General features: G+C 50.4%; 1 protein-coding gene across 1 annotated transcript in view; it reads right to left on the reverse strand.

Annotated features, from left to right (window-relative positions):
- The window catches only part of VSTM4 (V-set and transmembrane domain containing 4), a 97,464-nt gene extending 83,937 nt beyond the window's left edge, over positions 1-13,527 (reverse strand). The window contains exons 1-2 of the mRNA XM_042908892.1: positions 13,469-13,527; positions 4,619-5,017 (exon numbers count right to left, since the gene is read on the reverse strand). Coding sequence (XP_042764826.1) covers positions 4,619-5,017; positions 13,469-13,523 — 454 coding nt within the window. The 5' untranslated portion in view covers positions 13,524-13,527. The remainder of the gene's footprint in view (positions 1-4,618; positions 5,018-13,468) is intronic.
- Between the last annotated feature and the right edge of the window lie 8,519 nt (positions 13,528-22,046).

A 22,046-nucleotide genomic window follows, 5' to 3' on the forward strand; every position in this document is an offset into this window, starting at 1 on the left:
AAAATATATGACTGAAAAAAGGAATACCATAAAGGGAAAAAATGGCAAATCTAACATAAATATCTGAAAATGTAAAATATCTATATGGTAAAGAAAAAAAAACAAACATAAACACAGTGTAAGGTCAAATAACAAACTGGAAGAAAATTTTGCACCATTATAGCAGCTAAAAGAATTAATGCTCAGAGAAAATATATATATATGTGTGTATATATATATATATATATATATATATGAAAAAAATGGCAACCAATTAAAAAACAGGCAAAGGTTATGGACAGGCAGTTGACAGAGAAATTGTTTTAAACAGTCAATAAACATATGACAAGATTTCAACCTCACTACCTCACTAATAATTGAATACAATAATTGAAATTAAATTGTATTGAATATAATAATCAAAATTAAAACAACAAGGAAATATTATTTTTCCCATCATAGTGATAAATAATGAAAAAGATTAATAATATCCATTGTTAATGAGGCTTCAGGGAAATAGGCTCTATCATGCGATGATAGAGCAGAAATTTCCAAAATCTTTTTGGAGAGCATACGGGCATTGTCTATTAAAAATTTAAATATGCATAGCCTTAGGCCCAGCAATTCTCTTTCCAGGAATGTAACCAAACAGAAACACTTGAAAACGTGCAGAAGGGTGTTCACCGAAGCACTTGCTGTGTCAATGAAAAATTGGAAGCTTCCTAAGACCTCAGCACTAGGGGGATGATGGTGTGCAGTTTGGCGTTGTCTGGCTATGTGATATCGATCACAAAAAAGTGTAAGTAATATCATCAACAATGCTTGTACAGCATGAAGTGTAGTGTTGTTAGAATACATACGTGTTGGTGGGCACTGAGTGCCCACAGAAGACGGACTTGAAAGATGTAAAGCACAGACTGACAATGATTACTTCTGGGGATGGCAGTGAAACTGGGGATATTAAGATGTGAGATAGATCTCTGTGGGCTAGCATACACAAAGAAGTCCTTTGTGATGGAAGAGGAAGGATGGACAAGGGCCTCGAATATGACATATGATTGGAATGGGCCAAGGGAAAGAGAAGTGACTTCTCCAGAGAAGGTGCCATCATCAAGTCATGCCTACCTCAAAGTCATCCATGGCAAGAAGTGCTATCAAAAAGCATTTCATTGATTCATCAAGTACTTATTAGGCATCAGCTGTATACCAGGCACTCATAATCATCATCATCACCGTCATCATCTCTGAAAAGTCTATATTACATAGACCAATCCGCGGGGAAAAGGCATTTTCAATTCTGGTGGGTATATGAATTCATTAACTACTCTAGAGGTCAAGTCACCTCCTTAAATTGTATCAATCTAAATGGTACCAATCGTTAAACTGAGTATTCCTTTGGACCCAGCAATCTTATTTCCAAGACTCTATTCAAAAGGCAGGGACATTTGTGGAGATTTACCGACCGTAATTTTGAACAACTTAACTGTCCAATAACAGTAACTGAAAAGATAAACTGTAGTACATCCGCATCATGGAATACTATCCTGCCGTTAAAATTATGTGATGGGAGCATAATTAACAAGACAGGAAAATGTGCACACTAAGCCAGTCAGAAAATAGTACTTATGGTATGAGTGGAATTAGGTTTTTAATTTTTATTTGCATAAAAATGACTATACGGATTTACACTGAAATGTTAAGTTACGCCTGGGTGGAGATATTACAAGTCGTTTTTATCTTCTTTAAACCCTGAAACCTATTTCTTCACGTTCTTCATGTTTAGTAGTTCTCTAATTGAACTATATTATTTTTGCAATAGAAAACAACCAACATGTGGAAATCAGGGTAAAACCCTGTGACACTTGCTCTGTGCCAGGAACCATCCCCTCAATATACAGTATGAATCAACCTCCTTTTTCAACAGTGAGATGAGAAGACAGTATGCACCCACCTTTCTTTCTGGGAGTTCACAGTGAAAGACAAGCAGTTTTATTCTCACATCAAGAGTATGCAAGGGGCGCCTGGGTGGCTCAGTTGGTTAAGCGTCCGACTTCGGCTCAGGTCATGATCTCACAGCTCGTGAGTTCGAGCCCTGCATCGGGCTCTGTGGTGACAGTTCAGAGCCTGGAGCCTGCTTGGGATTCTGTGCCTGCCTCTCTCTCTGCTCCTCCCCCACTCATGTTCTGTCTCTCTCTCTCTCAAAAATAAATTAAACCTTTAAAAAAAAAGAGTATGCAAGAAGGAGAGTGCAATAGTCCATGGTCAAGGAAGGGCAGTGAGGAGGGGTAGTGTTGAAAACATTCCCAAGAAAATTTCCCCTCTCCTGGGAATGGCTTGAGAAGCCCATAGGAAGGAGGAGAGCAAAGTGAGTATATTAGAAAAGAAAGAATATGGGGCCCAGTAGAGGAAAGGCACTTACTCCAAAACACTTCTGAGAATTCCTATTCAGTATTATAACACAAAAATATGTGCCCACTGTGTTTGTTTTGTTCTGGTTTTCCATACAACAATTATTAATGTGAGGTGAAGATTTAGGAAAACAAGGCCCCTGGAAATGAGCGAGGGAAAGGGCCTGGGGAAAGGCGCCCCAGGAGGCTGGAGCCACGGGCCTGTCCCCCGCCTTGCCCAGGAAGGACAGAGAGCCAAGCTTCCGCACACTCCCCCCAGCCTGGGGCGGACATGTTCCAACCTAAACAAGCCAGTCTGCTTTCAGGTCATGTATTTGGAACTACCTTTCCTTAACCTTCCTGATGTAGTCCCCTTGAAGCCTGTGTGGAATATTCTAGAAGGCATGGTCATCACTTCCTAAGGTTTCTAATCTTCCTGTCAGAAAACCACAGTCCTGCTCAGAGGCTGAGGCAGTGTGAGGAGCAGGAGGCTCTGAGGCGGAGCAGACACAGCAAGGGAGGCCCAGCTCTGCTGTGAGATTAGAATCACTTCCAGGTGAGCCGTCAGAGGGTGTGTGGGTCGGGGCGGGGGGGGGGGGGGGGTTGGTGAGCATGAGACAGACAGAGAGACAGAGGAAAGAGAAACAAGAAAAGAGTAAGGGAAGGGAAGGAGAGGGACGAGGGGAAGAACCAGAAACGGGAAGAACAGGAGATTGAAAGGGAAGGAGAGGAAGAAGAGAGAGGAGGTTCTGAGAAGAGAGCGGGAAGGGGAGGAAGGGAGGGAAGGGAAGACAAGGGGGAGGTGGGGGAGAAGAAGAAGGGGGGAAAAGGTGTGTATTTTCAGTGAAACCGTAAGAACTACCTCAGGTTTGGGGCGCAGGTACCTAAACGAACATTCTAGAAGGAACCCAGCTTCCCTCACTGAGGGTAGATTCGCATTAAATAATGACCGAGATGATTGCACTTGAATGTAGGAAATCTTTACACCCTTTCTGATTGGCACAGAGTCGTTCCTAACAAGAGCTGTAACGTACAGTTCCAGAATACACTGTGACATAAAAATAAAAAGGATGTGCGTGAGACTTTATGTTTCGGAGCCAAGTGGATATTCAGAGTGGATTCCCTCCTCAGCCTTTGGTCATCTGATGTATTTTTCTGTTTTCTGTGCCAAAAGATATATTTATACTAATAGTCATTTGTTTTCTTGAATGAATATGCTTAGGGAGAAAATGTGCACATTTCAGATAATACATCATTCTGTGCTTAAGAACATTATAATGAGCAAACTCCAAAGGCAAATAAAGTTGTACTAAACACTATCTACATAAATTATCTACTTTAACATGTCCCTTATGCATATAGGATATTAAAAATACCCTTTCTCCTTCCATCAAAAAAAAAAAAACCTTTTTACAACTGAGTTGTATCCCTTTTAAAAAGCTTATCAAAACAGCATCACTAATGCCTTTAACATTATATTACATGTATATAATAAAATTAGATTCTTTCCCACACTTGGGACCATCAGCTTTACTTTGTGATCCTCTTTATCCTGTACCAGACCAAATTCAAGTTAGAAGCAATCAAAAATGCAATAGTCAGCACCCAAAAGCAAGTCTTATTAAAACTGTAGAACATTTGTGATTTAAAAACATGATAACCCTCAAATATGGCACTTGGTAGTCGAGATGTTCCAGGACACAACCCATGCCTCCTATCTTTCTCCAGGAAGGGAGGGCCACCTCTGGTCCTTTGCGTGCTTTGGGATGAATTTCTCAGTGAGATGTTGCCTGTGGCTTGGATCGCTTCTTCCGGGCAACAGATGAGAGCCACCAGCCTGCCCTGCTCTGAGGCCCGGAAACTGACATCAGGACCTCCCAATGCATGCTCCTCCCACAGATACCCAGCACCCTCTAGCCAAAGCAAGCAAGCCTGCACAGACCTGACCTAGGGGCGTAGCATGCACATAACCAGTCCAATCTTTCAGACGTGAGGGTTTTACTCAGGGTTAGGTTGGGCAGCATGGGGCCAGGCACTGGTTCCTTTCTCTCCTTACTTCTACGTTAGCCACAGCATCTAAGGAAAGGGCTACCCTCATCCCCACAGCCTGTTTCACACGGCCGTGGCCCACAGAGGCCACGAAGATGCATTCTAGCCCAACAGAGTCATCCGGGGGCCCCTATCTCGCTGACTGGAGCGAGGACCACAGATCTGAACCCCTTCTCTCCCCCGAAGAGTGAACATGCCCTTACCTCTCATCTCCGTCGCTGAGGAGCCATTGGACCAGGCGGTCCACTTATTTCTGTGCTTGCTGATTTCCTGGACTTTGCACACGTAATGCCCTTGATCCGCTGGCCGAAGGGTCAAAACAGAGAGTGTGTAGAGTGCCCCACGTCTCTCCTCGAGGAGGCACAGCCTCTGCCGGAAGGCACTGCGGCTATAATTCCCATAGTACTGCACCACCCGGAGCTTGGTCATCTTAACCATCAAGGCCTCCTGGGAGTTGGGGCGTGCAAAGAACCAGCGCACGGCCAGCAAGCTGTCCTTCCGTCTCTTCTGGGAGACGTGGCAGAGAAGAGTGGCATTTTCCCCCTCCAGGTAGTCAACCACAGGCCCCGGGGACACGGTGACATTGAGGGCCCCACACACCTCTGCAGAGAAAAAAAGGAAAGAAGAAAATGAGCACAGGTCCTGCCTTTCACCAGAAGGATTCACAGCGCGTCTTTTCTCCAGGAGCCATCTGCATGGCCAGAGGGGCAGGCCACCCTGATCCTGTCCACACTCACTCCTTTGTGGTGGATGGAAGGACTCCTTCAGGAGCATGGCAGGGACAGGGGGTTTCTGCGGGCTCCCATGTCCTCACCCTTGAGACATCCCATTCACAGGAGATGCTACTGACCATCTGGCCCAGACATAGTTTAAAAACATTTTGAATTAGCTGCTGACATTTAAAATCCAGGCAACTGGGGCGCCTGGGTGGCTCAGTGGGCTAAGCATCCAACTTCGGCTCAGATCGTGATCCCCTGGTTCGTGGGTTTGAGCCCTGCATCGGGCTCTGCACTGACAGTGTGGAGCCTGCTTGGGACTCTCTGTCTCCCTCTCTCTCTCTGCCCCTCCCACGTGCTCTTGCTCTATCTCTCAAAATAAATTAACTTTTTTAAAAAGTTAAAAAAAAACAAAAACAAAAAAGATCTGGGTTTGGGAAATCTCTTAAAAATGTCCAGCCACATCCTATCCACCAGCCTGCCTCCCAGGGTCCACTTTGATCAGTTTCGTCCCGACCTGCCTGACCTGGCAATGCTGGGGGTCCAGGAGCTGGCCTTCCGAGCCCCTTGCCCTGTCTCAGCTTTTTCAACTGTAACCAAGGCAGAGCGTCAGTACTGGTCAGGTGGGCATTAAACCAGCACCGAGGAGCTGGAACAACAGAGGCTTCTTAGGTTCTTGCTCTAAGTCTTCAGTGGCTTTAGGATCCACAGCTTCAGAGCTGCAGTGCAGGGATAAAGAATGAACGAACCCAGGAACAGGGAGAGCTGGGAGAACCGCCCCACCCCCCAACAACCCAGAAGATGCTCCGAAATTCCAGACCTGGTCTACTACTTCCTGTCCTTTGTTTTCTTAGATCCACCCCAAGGGCTGCCCCTCTCTGGCTGCCATTCTGCCCACCTTTGAGGGAGCCACCCCAACACCCACCCAGACCAGCCTGACCAGCAGAGCTCACAGAGGCCTTCCCCCAGGAGATGTGCTGCATGGGGACTCCAGGGGCTCTGCAGTGTGGCCGTCCTGCCCTGGGGCTCACAGACGGACTCGTCACCTGGCAGGCAGAGCCCAGAAAGGATGTTTTACACAGGATGCCCAGAACCTCCTTCCATCCAAGCAAGACTGTCTTCACACCACATCCCCTGTCCTCAACCTGCACTGCCAAGGGCCCAACAGCAGCAAACGCTATTCCCTGCCTGCCCCATTGCACAAGCAGGTGTCCCTGGGGGGTCATCTCCAGCCACAGCTTTCAGCCCCAAATGTCACCTCTGGTCACATGAAGGGGCTCGGGTCCTGATGTGAGGATCACCAGAAGCTTTGAACCCTGGCCAGGACTGCAGGTATGCAAAGAGGAAGGACGAAAAAGATGAAGAAAGGCCTGAACCCCTCCACTGCGAGGAGCAAGGGGAGGAGGCCCTGTGTCTGCTGGGGTGGGAAGTTCTCACATAGAAAATATTCTTCACTGTAAAAATCCTGGCGATAAGCTAATCCTCCCATGTGGCTTCTGCTATCGAGTTCATAAACAGAATACCTTCCGAGGTATGACTGGGGGGTCAATTTCCTTTCATTTTCTTTCTCCTCTCTTAGAAGCCAGGGCCCCCCAGGACACTCCAGGACACTCAAGATCCCTAACTCAATCACATCCACATAGTCCCTTTTGCCACATAAGGTAACATTCGCAGGTTCCAGGAATTAAGACACAGACATCTCTGGGGGCCATCATTCGGTTTTAACCCCATCGTGACCACCTTTCGTTACCTTAAAAAATAGGTGGGCATAAACTCACGAGAAAAAGGTTGGTGGCAGGTTGGACTCACCTTGTGGAAAAGAATGAGGACTTCTGTGTCTATAGCAGCAAAGGACAAAGCAGGCCCAGGGAGACACTTTGGGAATGAAGGGCATCAACAACCAAGGCAGGCGCACATTCTCTAGTCACAATCTCACTGTGACAGACATCACTCATGTAAGACAACAGAGGAGGAACTGCCCCCACCCCATCTCCCCTGCACCTTGTCCATCTGCCTTGCACCTTGCCTGTGCAACATATTAAATTAGCCCAAGTCCTTCCTGACTGCAAAGGCTCTGTCTTTAGTCCCCACAGGGGCAGGGGCTCCCTGGCGAGCAGCCACACAGGCAGGACAGCAGGCTGACCCACTCCAACCTCTGTCCTGGGATTCGTCGCAGGCAGAGAGCGGCAGAGAGGCAGCAGCTGGCTTCCAGGATTGAAGCCCAGCTCCGCCCGCCTCCAAAGGCCCCCCACTGGAGTCAAGGAGAGCTGGGGAAGGCAGGAAATTGAAACAATATGGGTGGGATGAGAGAGCCCAGACCCCACACCCCAGTCTCCTCCTATTAACGCTGCGTGAAGGAGGGATTATTTATAGTGACTGAAACCAGGAGAATGTGCCAAATGTTCAGTCCCATGGGAGGCCAGATTCCATCCTGGAGGCAAACGAGTAACCCTTGCACTCCTGTGGCTCTGGCCAGGAGTCAGCAGCTCCCATCGAAGCCAATGGACTGAACCATCTGCCTAAACTGGCCCCTCCTCTTCTCTTCACCACACGTTAAAGCCCGAATCCCCACTCCTCAGGACTTGACTGTGTGTGACTGAAGGTCCTTGAAGATAGGACCTTCAAGGAGGTGATTAAGTTAAAACGAGCTGTTAGGGAGGACCTTAATCCAACATGCCCAGTGTCCTTATAAGAAGATGACTTTGGGCACGGATATGTGCACGCACGGAGGGCAGACCCCATGAGGAGGCAGGGAGAAGACGGACATCTGCAAGCCAAACAGGGAGCCTCAGAAGAAACCAAACGTGCAACACCTTGATCTCAGACCTCGGGCCTCCAAGACTGTGCTGAAAGCCCCCCCAAGTCTGTGGCACTTGGTTACCACAGTCGTAGCAAATCAATACACAGGAAGGCTCACTTTGGCCCTACGTGTGCCACCAACCCAGATATTTACACCCACTTTCAACTCAAGGGTATGGGCGGTGGGTGACTGAAACTCAGGCCCAAAGGCCCCTCAGGGCCTTAAAGCGTTGCTAGAGGACACAGGCTCTCAGGGGTCCCCCCGGCCTGTGATGAGCCTTCTCTGAAAGCCAGGTGTTTGCAATAACGCCCTCTGCTTGGCACTGGAAATGGCTAGATTAAATCCAGTGAACACAGCTTGCGTGCAGGCATGGGGAGAGACGGGAGAAAACGCGGCAGAGGCCCCCAGTGCCCAGCAGACATCAGCTGCGCTGGGTATTTAGTTAAATACCAGAAAAGAAAGCACCGTGTAACGTCCACCTCACCGTGGTGGCCAGGCCCCGTACGGCTCAGCAGAGAGAGCAGCAGTGGGAGTCAGGACAGGGGGAAGCAAGGGCAAGCCCAACAGATGGAGTCGGGCTGACCAGAAGGAGAGTCCAGGCCTGCCCCTTCCGGGGCTCGGGCTGGATGGCAGAGAATACACCCCCTGCAGGGCAGAGGGGCCAGCCAAGCAAGCAAAGGCCAAGCCAGCTACCGGACAGGGGAGGGTGGGTATCACCCTCCTACCCCAGGAACGCAAGGGAGCAGCCCCGGGCGAGGCAGAGTCTCTCCTCTCCTGGCCTAGGAGGGAGAATTGTCAAAAAGTCATTCCAGCCCAGAGAAGAGCTGTGTCTTTTTCTTTTTTTTCTCTTAATTTTAATTAATTAATTAACTAATTAATTAATTAATATTTAAATCCAAGTTAGTTAACATACAGTGTAATAATGCTTTCAGGAATAGAATTTAGTGATTCATCACTTACATACAACACCCAGTGCTCATCCCAACAAATGCCCTCCTTAATGCCCTTCACCCATTTAGCCCATCCCCCCCACCCAACACCCCGCCAGCAACCCTCAGTTTGCTCTCTGTATGTTAAGAGTCCAGAAGAGCTGAATTTCTTGCTCTGTGACCCTGCATTGCAGGGAACTAAGGGGGGAGGTAGACTGCTCAACCCTTTGCCCCGGGCACCTCTCTCCTTTCCTCCAGCTTACATCCCAGCCTATGCTTTGTGCACTTAATCGCTCAACAAATACTTGCTGAGCAACAGCCACATCCCAGGCCATGTACAAGGAAGACAGCTTTCCTAAACTCATGGAGCTGAGAGTCCAGTGGGCAAGGTGGCCCGTCATCGGGAAAAAGACACAGGAGTATTTAACTGCAAATAGTGTCACATGCTACAGAGAAAAGGTGCGGGGCTTTAAAAAATCAGGGCAAGATCCTAATCTAGTCTGTGGGGTCAGAGAAGAAGGAGACTCTAGGGAGGTGACTGTGAGCTAAAGGCTCAGTTGGAGTTCATGACATAAAATTCAGGAGAACAGCAAAGAGTGATCTTCCTGGGAGAGAGAAGGTTCCACCTGTGCAAAGACCCTTAGGCAGGAGGAACCTGGTGCAGCCTGGAAACAGAAAGAACAGTGTCCTCTGGTGATGTGCACCACATAGTGGCCCACAAAGCCACCCGTGCCTGCTGGTGGATCTCAGGAGGGTACTTTCTACCCCAGTAAGGGTCCCCCAAGGCCAGTTCTTACAGGAGGAATATGACAACACAGGCAGAGAAGAAACTGACCCAGACAGAGCAACAGGATTCTGGCCACAGGGAACCCTATTCTTTCAACAAGCACATGCCTCACTACTTGGGAGCCCTGGTGCCCCATGTGGGCTGGGCACTGGGGTACTCATGGCCCAGACCTTCCCAGTGGCTTGGTGGGGCTGGGCAGAGAGCCAGAGGTTGGCCCTGAACAAAGCCAGGCTAGAAACCTGGTGCTATTAGGTGTGAGACCCTCAGAGCCTGTTTCTTCATCTGAAAAACTGAAAGATGATGCCTCACGAGGTTAAGTGTGGGCTCCAATGAGAAAACACCTTTAAAATATGGGTATTAGTTTGTATGCTCTGAGAGCTGGGCAGCTGAGGTCTACAGAAAGTGACATACACGCCCATCCTCGAGCAGTGTGGGCTTCTTGAGTGTATGATCTGCATCATACAGGGCCCTACATTTGAAGGGGCACCCCACTTGGCTCAATCTCTGCTGTCACTCTCTTGACATTTTTGAATAAGGGACCCCACATCTTCATTTTGCACTTGATTCCGCAAATGATGTGGCTGATTCTGACTATAAGCACACATCAAATTCCTGTGATTAGGATTTATGGGGTCTCACCCTGTTGTTCCCGTTTGCATAATGTCATGAGAAGGACTAACACAGCTCTGAAAACAGCTTAAAAGAACATCTTTGTACCAAATGGTATATAACCTACTCACCTAGTACAAAGCAAAGCCCCTGCCCCTCCCTCCAGCACTCATCATGAAGGGGAGGAGGGAAACTTCCAGCTGCAGGGGAGTGTAGGTAGGACTTCTAACAGAAACAAGGCACCCACCTTGCTTGGGACACAGAGGTGGGTATGGCCACCGGGATGTGCCAGTGGCTCTGTGTCCCATTCTCTTTCTCTGTCCTGAAGAAACTGCTCCCTCTCACTCCAAGAATTCCTCACTGCTGCCCTGAATTTTATGGCATTAACTCCAACTCAGCCTTCAGCTCACGGTCACCTCCCCAGGGTCTCTTTCTTCCCTGACCCCACTCAGCCAGAAGTTACTACGTTTATGAAGAATGCAAATAGTGGGTACCAATCAGCAACAAAAAATCTCATTTTTATTAAAAAGATAGTCTTGGGGCACCTGGGTGGCTCAGTCGGTTGAGCGTCCGACTTCAGCTCAGGTCATGATCTCACAGTCCCTGAGTTCCAGCCCTGCATCGGGCTCTGTGCTGACAGCTCAGAGCCTGGAGCCTGCTTCATATTCTGTGTCTCCCTCTCTGTCTGCCCCTTTCCTGCTCATGCTCTGTCTCCCTCTGTCTCAAAAATAAATAAAATAAATAAATAAAATTAAAAAACTTTAAAAAGATAGTCTGAATTTCAAATAAATCTCTGAAAGAAATACAATTGTATTACTTAAAAACCCATGGCACTAGGAGCCTGTGTTTATCAAGAACCAAGCAGAGATGTTACCAGACCTAGCCTATGGGGTGCTGCATTCACATTAGGCCATGACCTGAAAATAGCTTTCATCCAGGACAAAAACTGACATTGACCAATGATAGAGGCTAACAACGGCTGGGTGTGAACTCTATGCCTAGCACTGTTCTAAGCACTTTAGATGTATTTAGTCAATTGATACTCAAGCTATGTTTTTTTTTCAATGTTTATTTATTTTTGAGAGAGAGACTGAGTACTTGCGAGCAGGGGAGACGGGGAGAGGCAGACAGAGTGGGAGACAGACGATCCGAAGCAGACTCCATGCATGACAGCAGAGAGGGCCCGATGCGGGGCTCAAACCCACCAACCGTGAGATCATGACCTGAGCCGAAGTCGGACGCTTAACCCACTGAGCCACCCAGGCGCCCCATCCTGGAACTGTTTATCCCCAATTTACTGAGAAGAGGGCTGACACACAGAGAAGCTAAGCCCATTGCTCAAGCTCACATAAACATGGCAGAGCTGGCATCTGAGTGCAAGCCATCTGGCTTCAAAGGCAGCTCTCAACCACCACTCTGGACCACAGCTTGGCTTTTGGTAAATATTTTACCCTTTGGTTTCCTTTCCTATAAAATGAGGGTGGGACCAGGTAACCGCTAAGGCCCCACTCTGCCCCCAAATCAAGAAGCAGAAAAGTGCAGTGGTTAAGAGTCCAGACCAATGTATAAAGCCTCCCCGGGCACCGTGGCGAGGAGTCATGGGTGAAACACTCAGTGGAGTGGGTGGCACATGCTGAGTCCTCCCTGAAGCAGGGCTGTCTGATTACCTCCGGCATGGCCTCGGGCACAGCCAGGGCAGACTCTAAAGGATCCCCAATTGCAGCTCTCAAGTCTCCTGAAAACATGAGAATGTCCCTGACCCCCCAAAAGTCTCTCTCTGAGGGCACCCTCCTTGATAGCACCTGTGATTATTAGGAAGGTGGTCAGGGAGCCTGGGGCCCCTTGCATCCTGTTGGCTGCTGCCTACTCCACACAGGCCACCACAACTGGCCTGGCCCAACCACCCCAGTCAAACTTGCAGTCGCGGTCAGCCAAGGCAGGGACAGGTACAAGAGCATTTCCTTCCCACTGCACCGATTTCAGATTCAGCAGAAACCCCACTGCCCTGGTAGCCAGGGAACAATGGGTGAATTTCTTCCCACTGTGATCCAAGTCTCTCCTCTTCAGACTCTGATCTACACTGGCTCAAATGCCAGCTCCACCACTCGGTAGCTGGGTCACCCTTGGAAAATCACTTAACTCAGAGCATCAGCTTCCTTATTCACAAAACAAAGCTTAGATGGTAGGAGTTCAGTCTAGGGCCAGGCTCCCTGGGTTCGAATCCCTGCTCTACAACTTACAAGCTTATGAACTTAAGGCAAGTCGACTGGTGGGCCTGTGCCTCAGTTTTCTCGCCTATAAAATGGGGATGATAACAGCGCCTCCCCCAGAGGTCACAAACGGAGTTGATGTTTGCAAGGCACCTGGATATATAACCTTTGCTCCTGTCATGATTACTTTGAAGGGCTGTTGCGATTACATGACCTACTGTGTAGCAATACACAGGAAATGTAAGAGCCATTGACATACTCATTATTAACTATTATTCTAGCCACAGGGCCTTTGCAGCCCTGAGGCAGGGGGGCAGGGCTCGGGGGAATAAAGAGAGCCACTTTTTCAGCAACTCAGAAGTGAGGGCAGCCACCCCAAGAGAAAGCCAGCAGCGCAGGTAGGGGCCGTGCTAAAGCAGGGTGCGCCGGTAGAGGGTCCCACTTCTTCCAGGCGTGGACACCCTGTCTCAGCGGGCCTGGTCTCCAGGACCGCCCACGGACAAGTCCCGGGTTGGGTTGCCGGGGCACAGCCAGCCCCTCGCGCTGGGTCTGAGCAGCTCTCCGCAGAGGCAAAGGGAAGTTGCCGCCAGACTAACGTGCCCACAGTCGTTGGTCCCGAGTGTCGTGGAGAAAGAAAGAAAACAGAGCAACAACTAGGGCCGGCGGCGCGTCCCTTCAAGCTTTGCCCTCTAAGGCCTGGCCCCGCTGGGGCGCAGGGGCTGCTCCGAGTGTCCGCGGGGCCCCGGGGCCCGGCGGAGGCGGGAAGGGGGCCCCGGCACCGCGGCCGCGGGGAGCCGGGGAGGCGCCGCCGCGCTCCGCCGAACTGGCGCGGCCACCGGGACGCGCGGAGCCCCGGCCCGCCGGCGCGGACGGGGAGGGGGCGGCCCGGAGGCGGCAGGGCCTCCCCGCCAGGCCGGGCCCCGAGCCCCGAGCCCCGAGCCCCGGCCTCCCCCGCGCGGGCTGCCCTCGCCCCACCCGCGCGCCCGGCCCCGCCGCGCTTACCCGGGGCCGGAGCCCGCGCCAGCAGCACGGCCGCCGCCAGCGCCAGGAGCCGCATCTCCCCGCCGCCGCCCGGCGCTGTGACGCCCGAGCAGCGCCGCCGCCCGCCCGGCCCCGCCGCCAGCCCGCCCCGTGCCGCGCCCGCCCCCCGGCCAGGGCCCCGGCCCCGGCCTGGCCCGCCCCTCCCGCGGCCCGCCCGCGCTGGCCCCGGGGCTGCTGGGTGCCGCGTGCCGCACAGGGCAAGGGTGGTGGGGGGCGGGGACCCCGCGATCGGTTCGCTCAGCGACCTGTGAGCGGCTCACGTCGCCACCCCCATTTCACAGATGGGAAAACTGAGGTTCTGAGAGGGGATCGCGGGACACCGGGAGTGCACGACCGCAGTGAGATTCACGGTCTTTTTGCTTCACAGAGGGTCATTGCTAGGGGGAAGGCCGCTTGGAGTTTGGGGCTGTTGGGGTGAGGGGGAACCACAGTGGGACCTGAGGCTAACCCGCTGCCCAGCAGAGCCCTGCCGTCTCTCCACAGGGAACTTTGTGAGCCAAGGAGCAGCTGAGGGAGAAAAAGCCCTCTCTGCCTGACCTGAACTGGGTACGGGGGATGTCAGGGGTGAGCTGGAAAATCTTGGAAAACTGGGAGGGTCCACAGAGACAAGTTCAGTGTGTGTGGATTCCATTAACACCAAGGATCACTCAGGGTGCCCTCAGCCACAGCCTGGGCTAGGTACTTTGCACCACGTTACTGAATCCTGGCACTGTGAGACCCTGGGACAGTTCCTTAATCCCCACCCCCACCCCCACCCCGTACCTCAGTTTGCTCCATCTGTACAATGGGGAAGTAGGCACATCCATCATGGGGTGTTTAAGATTGAGACAGTTCCAGTGAATGCATGGACCCTGGCCCTATGAATGTCAGCTATCATTACAATTATATTATAAATACGGAAGGGGAAGCAGGAACACGAAGGGGCTGACTGGGTCACACAGTGAGGGAGTGAGCCAAAGCCACTCATCCCAGGTCACTTTGAGCCAATACTGGCCTCTTCACCATGTTTCTAAACTTGGAGCCCGACTGATGTGACAGTCCAGGATCTCTAGAGCAAGAACAGTATATGTTAGCGATGTTTGTGTGTGTCTGTCAGGAGAGGTCTTTGTGGGGAAAAGGTGGGTCCTGCAAAAGGAGAAGAGCAGGGTCCCCACCTCTTTCCCATTAAGGGCAGAGGAGGGGTGGGGAAGGCATGGAGAGAGAGATGGTGGTGCCCCCTGGTGCTGAGTCACAGGGCCTCTCCCGGAGGGACCATCCGCCCCTGCAGCCCGCATCAGTGGATGCAAGCCTTCGTGATCTCTCCAAATCCCAGATGTTTCCCAGGGTCCCTAGTCCCCATAGGGCATCTCTAAATAGGAGACCCATTTAGAGCAGGCCCGTGCAGTGACTGGGCTGACCATCAAGGCAGCCTGACTGGGGGGAGCAGCCTCATACCTCATCCAGGCTGCTGAAAGGACCCAAGGAGTCGGTGGGGAGCTGGCTGCTGGTGAGCTGGTAAGCCTCACACCCCAGCCCTGTGGGGACCCAGGCTCCAGTTTTTAGAATAGCAAACTCAGGTTCAAAGAGGACCCCGGACCTGTCCGGGTTCTGTGGGCCCCAGCGTGTCTGACCTGGGAACTTGGACTCAGGCCAGAAGAAGAGCATTGATTCTGGGCAGTGTAACCCGTCTGAACTTCATTCTCCAGAAGGTGAGATCTGTAAAATGGCATGTCAACGTGACTGCACGTGGACAGGGAGCTAAGGAGTTGGCAGGACCGTTTGGTGTCTGCGATGACCTCACTTCACACTTTGTGCTTGCAACTTACTCTTCTAGTTGGTGGAAGGTAGAAGGGGCACATGTTGGCCACACCTAGGAGGAGCTAATTCCTTCTTTGATCATTGTATCTTTTCTAAATATTAGTCTCTCCCAGAAGGACCGAGCAGACATTCAACCCAGCATTAGGCCTCAATGCCCGCCCTTTGCTTTGCTTTCTCTGGTGCTGTGCTGGAGATCTGGGGCTGGAAAGTGCTTTTCTTGTGGTTCTGTGATACAGCACTTTGTTCTGTTTTCAGCTGTGTGTTCTCTCAGTAGTTTTCAGTTTCCCAAATAATCTACCAGACCATCTTGGTAAGACCTTTGCTGCATGACCCAGGAATGGGGAAATACACCCACTCCCCAAAGGAGAAACGGCCAGTGGCCCAGATGAGACTCGATATTTAGTGTGCTCTGGACTGCGATCTCAAAGGCCTTCACCCTGCCACCTGCCCACTCACTCACAAGCTTAGGACCATTTGAAAATCCTCCACTGACTTATTTGTCCATCCGCTGGCTCTATCAGGTCTGATTGTGTTCTGAATTAGAAGAATAATACAAGCCGATTATTTTTTTTTTATTATTACTTCTTTTAAAGATCCCTGTCTGCAGTTTCTGGACAAGGGTTCAGACTGTTCTAAAGTTGATCCAGATCAACATGTGGACACTAAGCTATGTGGAAGTCCCGCTCAACTAATCTGGATTCCATCAGTCACCACTGAAAGAATCTAGAAATCTGAGTTCCCTCAAAATAACTGCATTCTGCGACGTTGTGGCAGGCTGGGGAGTAGAGGTCTCCTTTCCTCTTTCATTTTGCAGTTGTTTGCTAAAACCTGGGTCTGAGGTGAGAGTACAGGCAGGGTTCAGTAATCAGCTTGATTTTGTGTACAGCCAATATATCCCTAAACTAAAAATACCAAGGAAAAGTAAACCCTCTTCTAACGTGCTTGGCAGATTTCTAGGTTGCTTTTTCAGTCTGGATTTATACAAGCAATTGTTGAGATTTCTTCCATTCTGCTCACAAGCATTTTATCACCAAAAGCAGTCAGTTGTACTCTTGAATTGTCACGGAAAGGGAGTGAACAAAGCGTAAACTCTGGGTGCATCTGGGTGGCTCAGTCGGTTAAACTTCTGACTCTTCATTTCGGCTCAGGTCATGACCTCATGTTCGTGGGATCCAGCCTCGAATTGAGCTCTCCACTGACAGTCTCTCTCTCTCTCTCTCTCTCTCTCTCTCTCTCTCTCTGTCTCTCCACCAATGATGCACACATTCGTGTGCACATTCTCTCTTCTCTCTCTCAAAATAAGTAAATAAACTTTAAAAAACTATAAAAAAGAGGGGACTCTGGGTAAAAAGGGTTTCAGCTCTCACTAATGGGGGAGAGGGGAGGATGTGAAGGCAGAGATCATGGTTACAGAGGCTATGTCCATCGAAGCAGAAGGAAAAGCCATGAGCTATCCATGGTGGAATTGCCATGAGGCCTGCAGCATCTGTCCCCTGCACAACTGGGGAAGGGGCGTGAAGTGCACTGCCCGAGAGTAGTAAATTTAGAGAGAAATAGCTTCTCCAAACCAACCTCACCGGTGACCCTGATAAATTGGGATGATCCAGGCCCTTCGCAGCGACCATGAGCTCTGTGCTAGGGACTCTGCAGCCTGGATGGTTGCAGAAATATAAGGCCCCCAGATTCCAGAAGGCCCCAGAAGGAAAAGACTAGAGTGAGGGAAAGATAAGAAATTAGACAGGTTGTCTACATCACTCACCACAGTGGAGGCCGTGCCCACTTCCTCTTCCTAGTCATGCTGGAAACATGTACCATGAAGGTAGCCCTTGAAGTCAACCTTAAAAGACACTGGGGGCGTCCTGAACGAAGAGGGTAAGGGGCTTGTTCTAGGCCAGGGAGCAACGTGTGACAAAGCACAGAGGCTAAACGACATAGGACTTCCAAGTTTCACAGGTGGCTTCTGGGGGCCTAGAAGACCAGTTTTGTCTGGGAAGTGAAATGTAATAGAGAAACAGGCAGGAACAAAGCCCTTAGAGCGCCCCACCCCCCAGTGTCAGACCCAGGAGTTTGTGCTTCATCTCAACAATAGTGGGTGCTGCTGAAGGAAGGAGGATGTCACAAGGGTCCCCTAGAAATCACAGAGCAAGAGATGACTAAGGGAAAAGCAGGTTTGGAGGAAGAGGCTATATGGAGCCTAATATATCCAATACCATTGACCGAAGATCTAATGTTGAGTTTTAGGGTCTGTAACTCACAGTGAAGGGAGAGCTAGAGAAAGAAAATCGATTCATCCTCAAGCCTAAGTGGGATGCCTTGGGAATGAATGCCACTGACCAGGATCAGTTCTCTGAAATGAGCGGAGGGTTGAGTACTGAGCCCTTGAAAGCCAATCCTACGCATTGCCCAGCACATGGTAAGTCATCGATCAGTATGTCCGTGATGCATCAGTGAATCCGTAAATAGAAAGGAAGATGGATCCGTTTGCTTGGGCCACCATAAAAAGACACCACAGACTGGGTGGCTTTAAACAACAGACATCTATCCTCACAATTTTGAAGGCTAGAAGTCTGAGATCAAGGTGTGGACACAGTTTCTTCTGAGTCTTCTCTCCCTGGCTTGTCTGTCTCCAACTCCTCCCTGTGTCTTCCCGTGGTCTCCCTTCTATGTGTGTCTGTGTCATAACCTCCTCTTATTATAAGGACACCAGTCATATTGGATTGGAACCCACGCTAATGACCTTATTTTAACTTGACTACCTCCTTAGGACCCTATCTCCAAATACAGTCACTTTCTGAGGCACTTTCTGAGGACTTCAATTCAGCCCATAACAGAAAGAAAGGAGGGAGAGAGAGGAGGAGAGGGGAAAGCAGGTTATTCTTTGAGAGAGCAGCCAAAGAGGGAGCTGATGAGGGGGGCTTGCAAATAGAGTCAGGGAGGGGAGCCAGCAGACTATGTTGTCCCAGTCTCTGAGGTCAACTGTCAGAGAGGGAGAGGGGCAGCTAATTCCAAAACAGAAGGCAACGAGAGAACCAAGAAAAATCCCTAATCCTCTCCTCTTAACCTGAAATTAAAAAACAGTAGTTTGGAAAGAGATGCCTCGGGGGTACATCTGGCGTTTCTAAATAACAGGCTTTACTGGGCCAGGGGGATCTGGAGCTGGGAGCAGAGTTCGTGCCAGAACCCTGCCAAGGGGTCTCCACCCAGCCCCTCACCCTCTCTCATACACCCCGCTGTTCACACCCATCCTGGTCTCCCTGCTCCATTGGCACTATGCACTCAGGTGCTCAGTACTTTGGGTTGATCAGTGAAGGAAGTTTCAGTGGATCTTGGTTGACTCTACTCTTTGAGAGACAGCCAGTGGCTCCGGTCACTGGGCAGCAGGAACCCCCTAGAGGGCTTTGGGAATGTGCAGAGCATTTTCGATTGTTACAACGATCTTTTTTTTTGTTTTGTTTTAATGTTTATTTATTTTTGAGAGAGACAGTGCGAGCAGAGGAGCAGCAGAGAGAGAGGGAGATACAGAATCTGAAGGAGGCCCCAGGCTCTGAGCTGTCAGCACAGAGCCCGATGCGGGGCTTGAATCCACGAACCGGAGATCATGACTTGAGCTGAAGTCTGATGCTTGACTAACTGAGTCACCCAGGTACTCCCGATTGTTACAACGATCTTGGAGTGGGGTCACCACTGGCATTGGCGGACTGGGCTGCGATGTGGTATCGCACAATGCAGTGGGCAGTCCTGCGCCGGGAGTAACAGTCAACACAAAATGCCAGTGGTGCACCCATTGAGAAACATCGAGAGACAGGATGAATGCAAGTCACTGATGCCATACTCAAGGGCAACCGAGGGCTTCTGGGCTTTTGTGAGAAGGGGGTTTACAAGATTCAGAGTCATGTCCAAGTACAAAATGACTGCTGATTGTCTTACACCATCTCCAGGTCAGCACGCTGCTTGGCACCCACCTTGCATGCTGCTCTCAGATCAGGCATCTGCGAGCCGAGGCTCCTACTGTCAGCTCGGCTTTCCTCTCACACCTACTCTGCTTCTGCAGAGGGGTGCTAGTTCCCTCTGGAGTCAGTGGGGCCAGCTGAGCGCTGCTCTTAGCTACCCTTGGTGGAGAGCAAACCAGGAAAATCAGAGCCAGACTGCTCAGGTCGTCCCAAACACTGGCTCCAGGGAGAAGCCGGGCTGATAGCTGCGGGAGCTAAAGCTCTGATCTCCATCTCAGGAGGGCCAGGTTGCTCTGTCCAGCCTTCCTGGCTGGAAGAGGGCAGGGTGCAAGGAGCTAGTCCTTTGTGCAACACCTATAGTAACCTCCCTCGGAGGCAGAGAAAGCTGAGGCTACCCAGCGAGCAAGAAGACATCCTATCTTCCCCACCCTTTGGCTCCCCTACCTGCACACACACATGCACCCACTCCACACATAAGCGTCAACATCTGGCCCAACGTCTCTTCCACAGTCCCACCCAAATTCCATCTCCATTCCTGCGGGGACTTTCTCTGAACCTGTCACAAACTAAGGAACTAATTCAGGCTGATATTGCCCTACTATATGAGCTTTCCAAGGATATCATTATTACACTACAGAAAAAAAATTTTAACTCAAAGAATGGCTCTCTGATGGTGAAATTGCTGAACGGAACTGTTAACCACCCCTTCAGAAGAGATTGTGGGGACAAGAGGTGAGGTCTCTAGAGGGGAAAAACCCTCTTTCTCCTGTTCATTAAGGTAGCCTTTGTTCTAGAAATGCAGAGCACCAGTTCTAGCTCAGCTTGGGATGTCTGGAATAATTGCCCCTCAAGGGCACAGCTGGACTTCTAATCTTCCAAGATGCTCAGCACATCCAGCTTCTCATTTTCCTCTCATTTGTGCTCAGCTCCTTTTCTGGGCATTCATCACCTCTTCCAGGAAGCTTTCCAAGCCCCAAAAGTCTGTTAGGTCTTCTCTCCCAAGCCCCCATGGTTTCCTATACAAGCCAGCATCATTGATACTTAGAACATCATTGATGCTTAAGTAAATGTCCCTGCTGCACTGTCTGGTCCCCAAGGCCAGACGCTGGCTCCCAATCATCCCTGTGTCCCTCTTGCTTGAGCCCAGTCCTCAAGTATGGGGGAAACAATGGGTGAATGTCTGTGGAATGAAGCATGTTCCACATGAGTGCTCTCAGGCTGTTTTTCTCCTAGGAAAGGAGAGAGCTTTCACTCCCTCATAGAATCCTGGAAACTTTAGGAAGATCTAGAAAAGATTTTTTTTTTAACGTTTATTTATTTTTGAGACAGAGAGAGACAGAGCATGAACAGGGGAGGGTCAGAGAGAGAGGGAGACACAGAATCTGAAACAGGCTCCAGGCTCTGAGTGGTCAGCACAGAGCCCAACGCGGGGCTCGAACTCACGGACCGTGAGATCATGACCTGAGCCGAAGTTGGCCGCTTAACCGACTGAGCCACCCAGGCGCCCCTAGAAAAGATTTTAAAGCACATGAATACTTTATAATACCTTATAAATCTCTGTGGCACCTGGGGGCACCTTGTCTGCATTTAGTCTGGCAATCAGGGTGACCTCAAGAGGTATGACTTTACACATCCATAGCGTCCACGCTGGGAGACCACGTCGTCTCGGCCCATGGCGGTGAGGACCCATCTCCCACAGTGCAATCTGCCTTCCACTGCATCCCTCCCATACTCCAGAAGCAAGTGGGTTTTACAAACACTGAGCTCAACAGTCGCATAAAATTAATGCTGCTAGATGGAGTTTTATGACTGGCGTAATGGTGTTTGTGTTTAATTTGTAAATTTGTGTTTATTTTATACTTATGAACAACTATCCATCTGATTGTTTACATTTGAGTAAAGTCATTGCAGCAGCAATCATGTCGGTCGACACAGGCCCGTAAGAATGTTTTGTGCTTGGCAAGGATGGGACTCAAGTTTGAGCAACGCTGCTGTGGGGTATCCTTACTCCCTTCTGCCACGACTGAAGGTACCTCAGGCTAAAGTCCTGGGTGGGTACTCTTGGGCCCCAACAAGCCCTCCGGGGGGTCAGAATCACCCCTGGGCCTTCTCATCAGGTCCTTGTGCTCTGCCCCAAGCCAGGCACAGCACAGCCCAGTGCAGAGTGGTGCATACTACACGTGCACACACATTCACATCCTCGTACCTGCACGCACACATCAGGTACACACAGGGTCTGGCTCCCGGTGTCAGGCTTTGAGCTCCAGAGGTAGCATTTGCACGAACTGCTTGTTCCACCTCCCCTACACCTCAGCACACCCAGGCCCCCATTTTCCCTCTGCCCAGCTCATCTGCTGCTGGGGCCTCATCTAGGTCTCACAGGGAGAGGAAGCGTTAGAGGCTTAGAAGAAAGTCAGAGAAAACGTACTGTGCTGTCTTAACTAATCCCCACCCCACTGTGCACTCATACACCAGATTACTCCTGCAAAACCCTCAGACGGGTGCCCAAAGCACTATGAGTCCTAGGGGCCAGTGGGTCACTTTGCGTTTGTCAGAAGTCAGCCGGTTTGTTCCCAGATGTATTTATGCCATTCTGGGCATTCAAATGAACACACATTGATTGAGAGCTCACTATGTGCTTGCTCTCCTAAGGACCTGGGACCTTGAAGCCTCCCCACTGGAAGCATGGACCTGCTGGCTGCTGCCTTCCTGCCTCTGGCTCCTCCTCTTCAGCATCTATATTATCTCCTAGGGCTACCTGACAAGATACTGCAGAAGGGGGGTCGGGGTGC

The sequence above is a fragment of the Panthera leo genome, chromosome D2, assembly GCF_018350215.1.
Source record: "Panthera leo isolate Ple1 chromosome D2, P.leo_Ple1_pat1.1, whole genome shotgun sequence".
Classification (NCBI taxonomy): Eukaryota; Metazoa; Chordata; class Mammalia; order Carnivora; family Felidae; genus Panthera; species Panthera leo.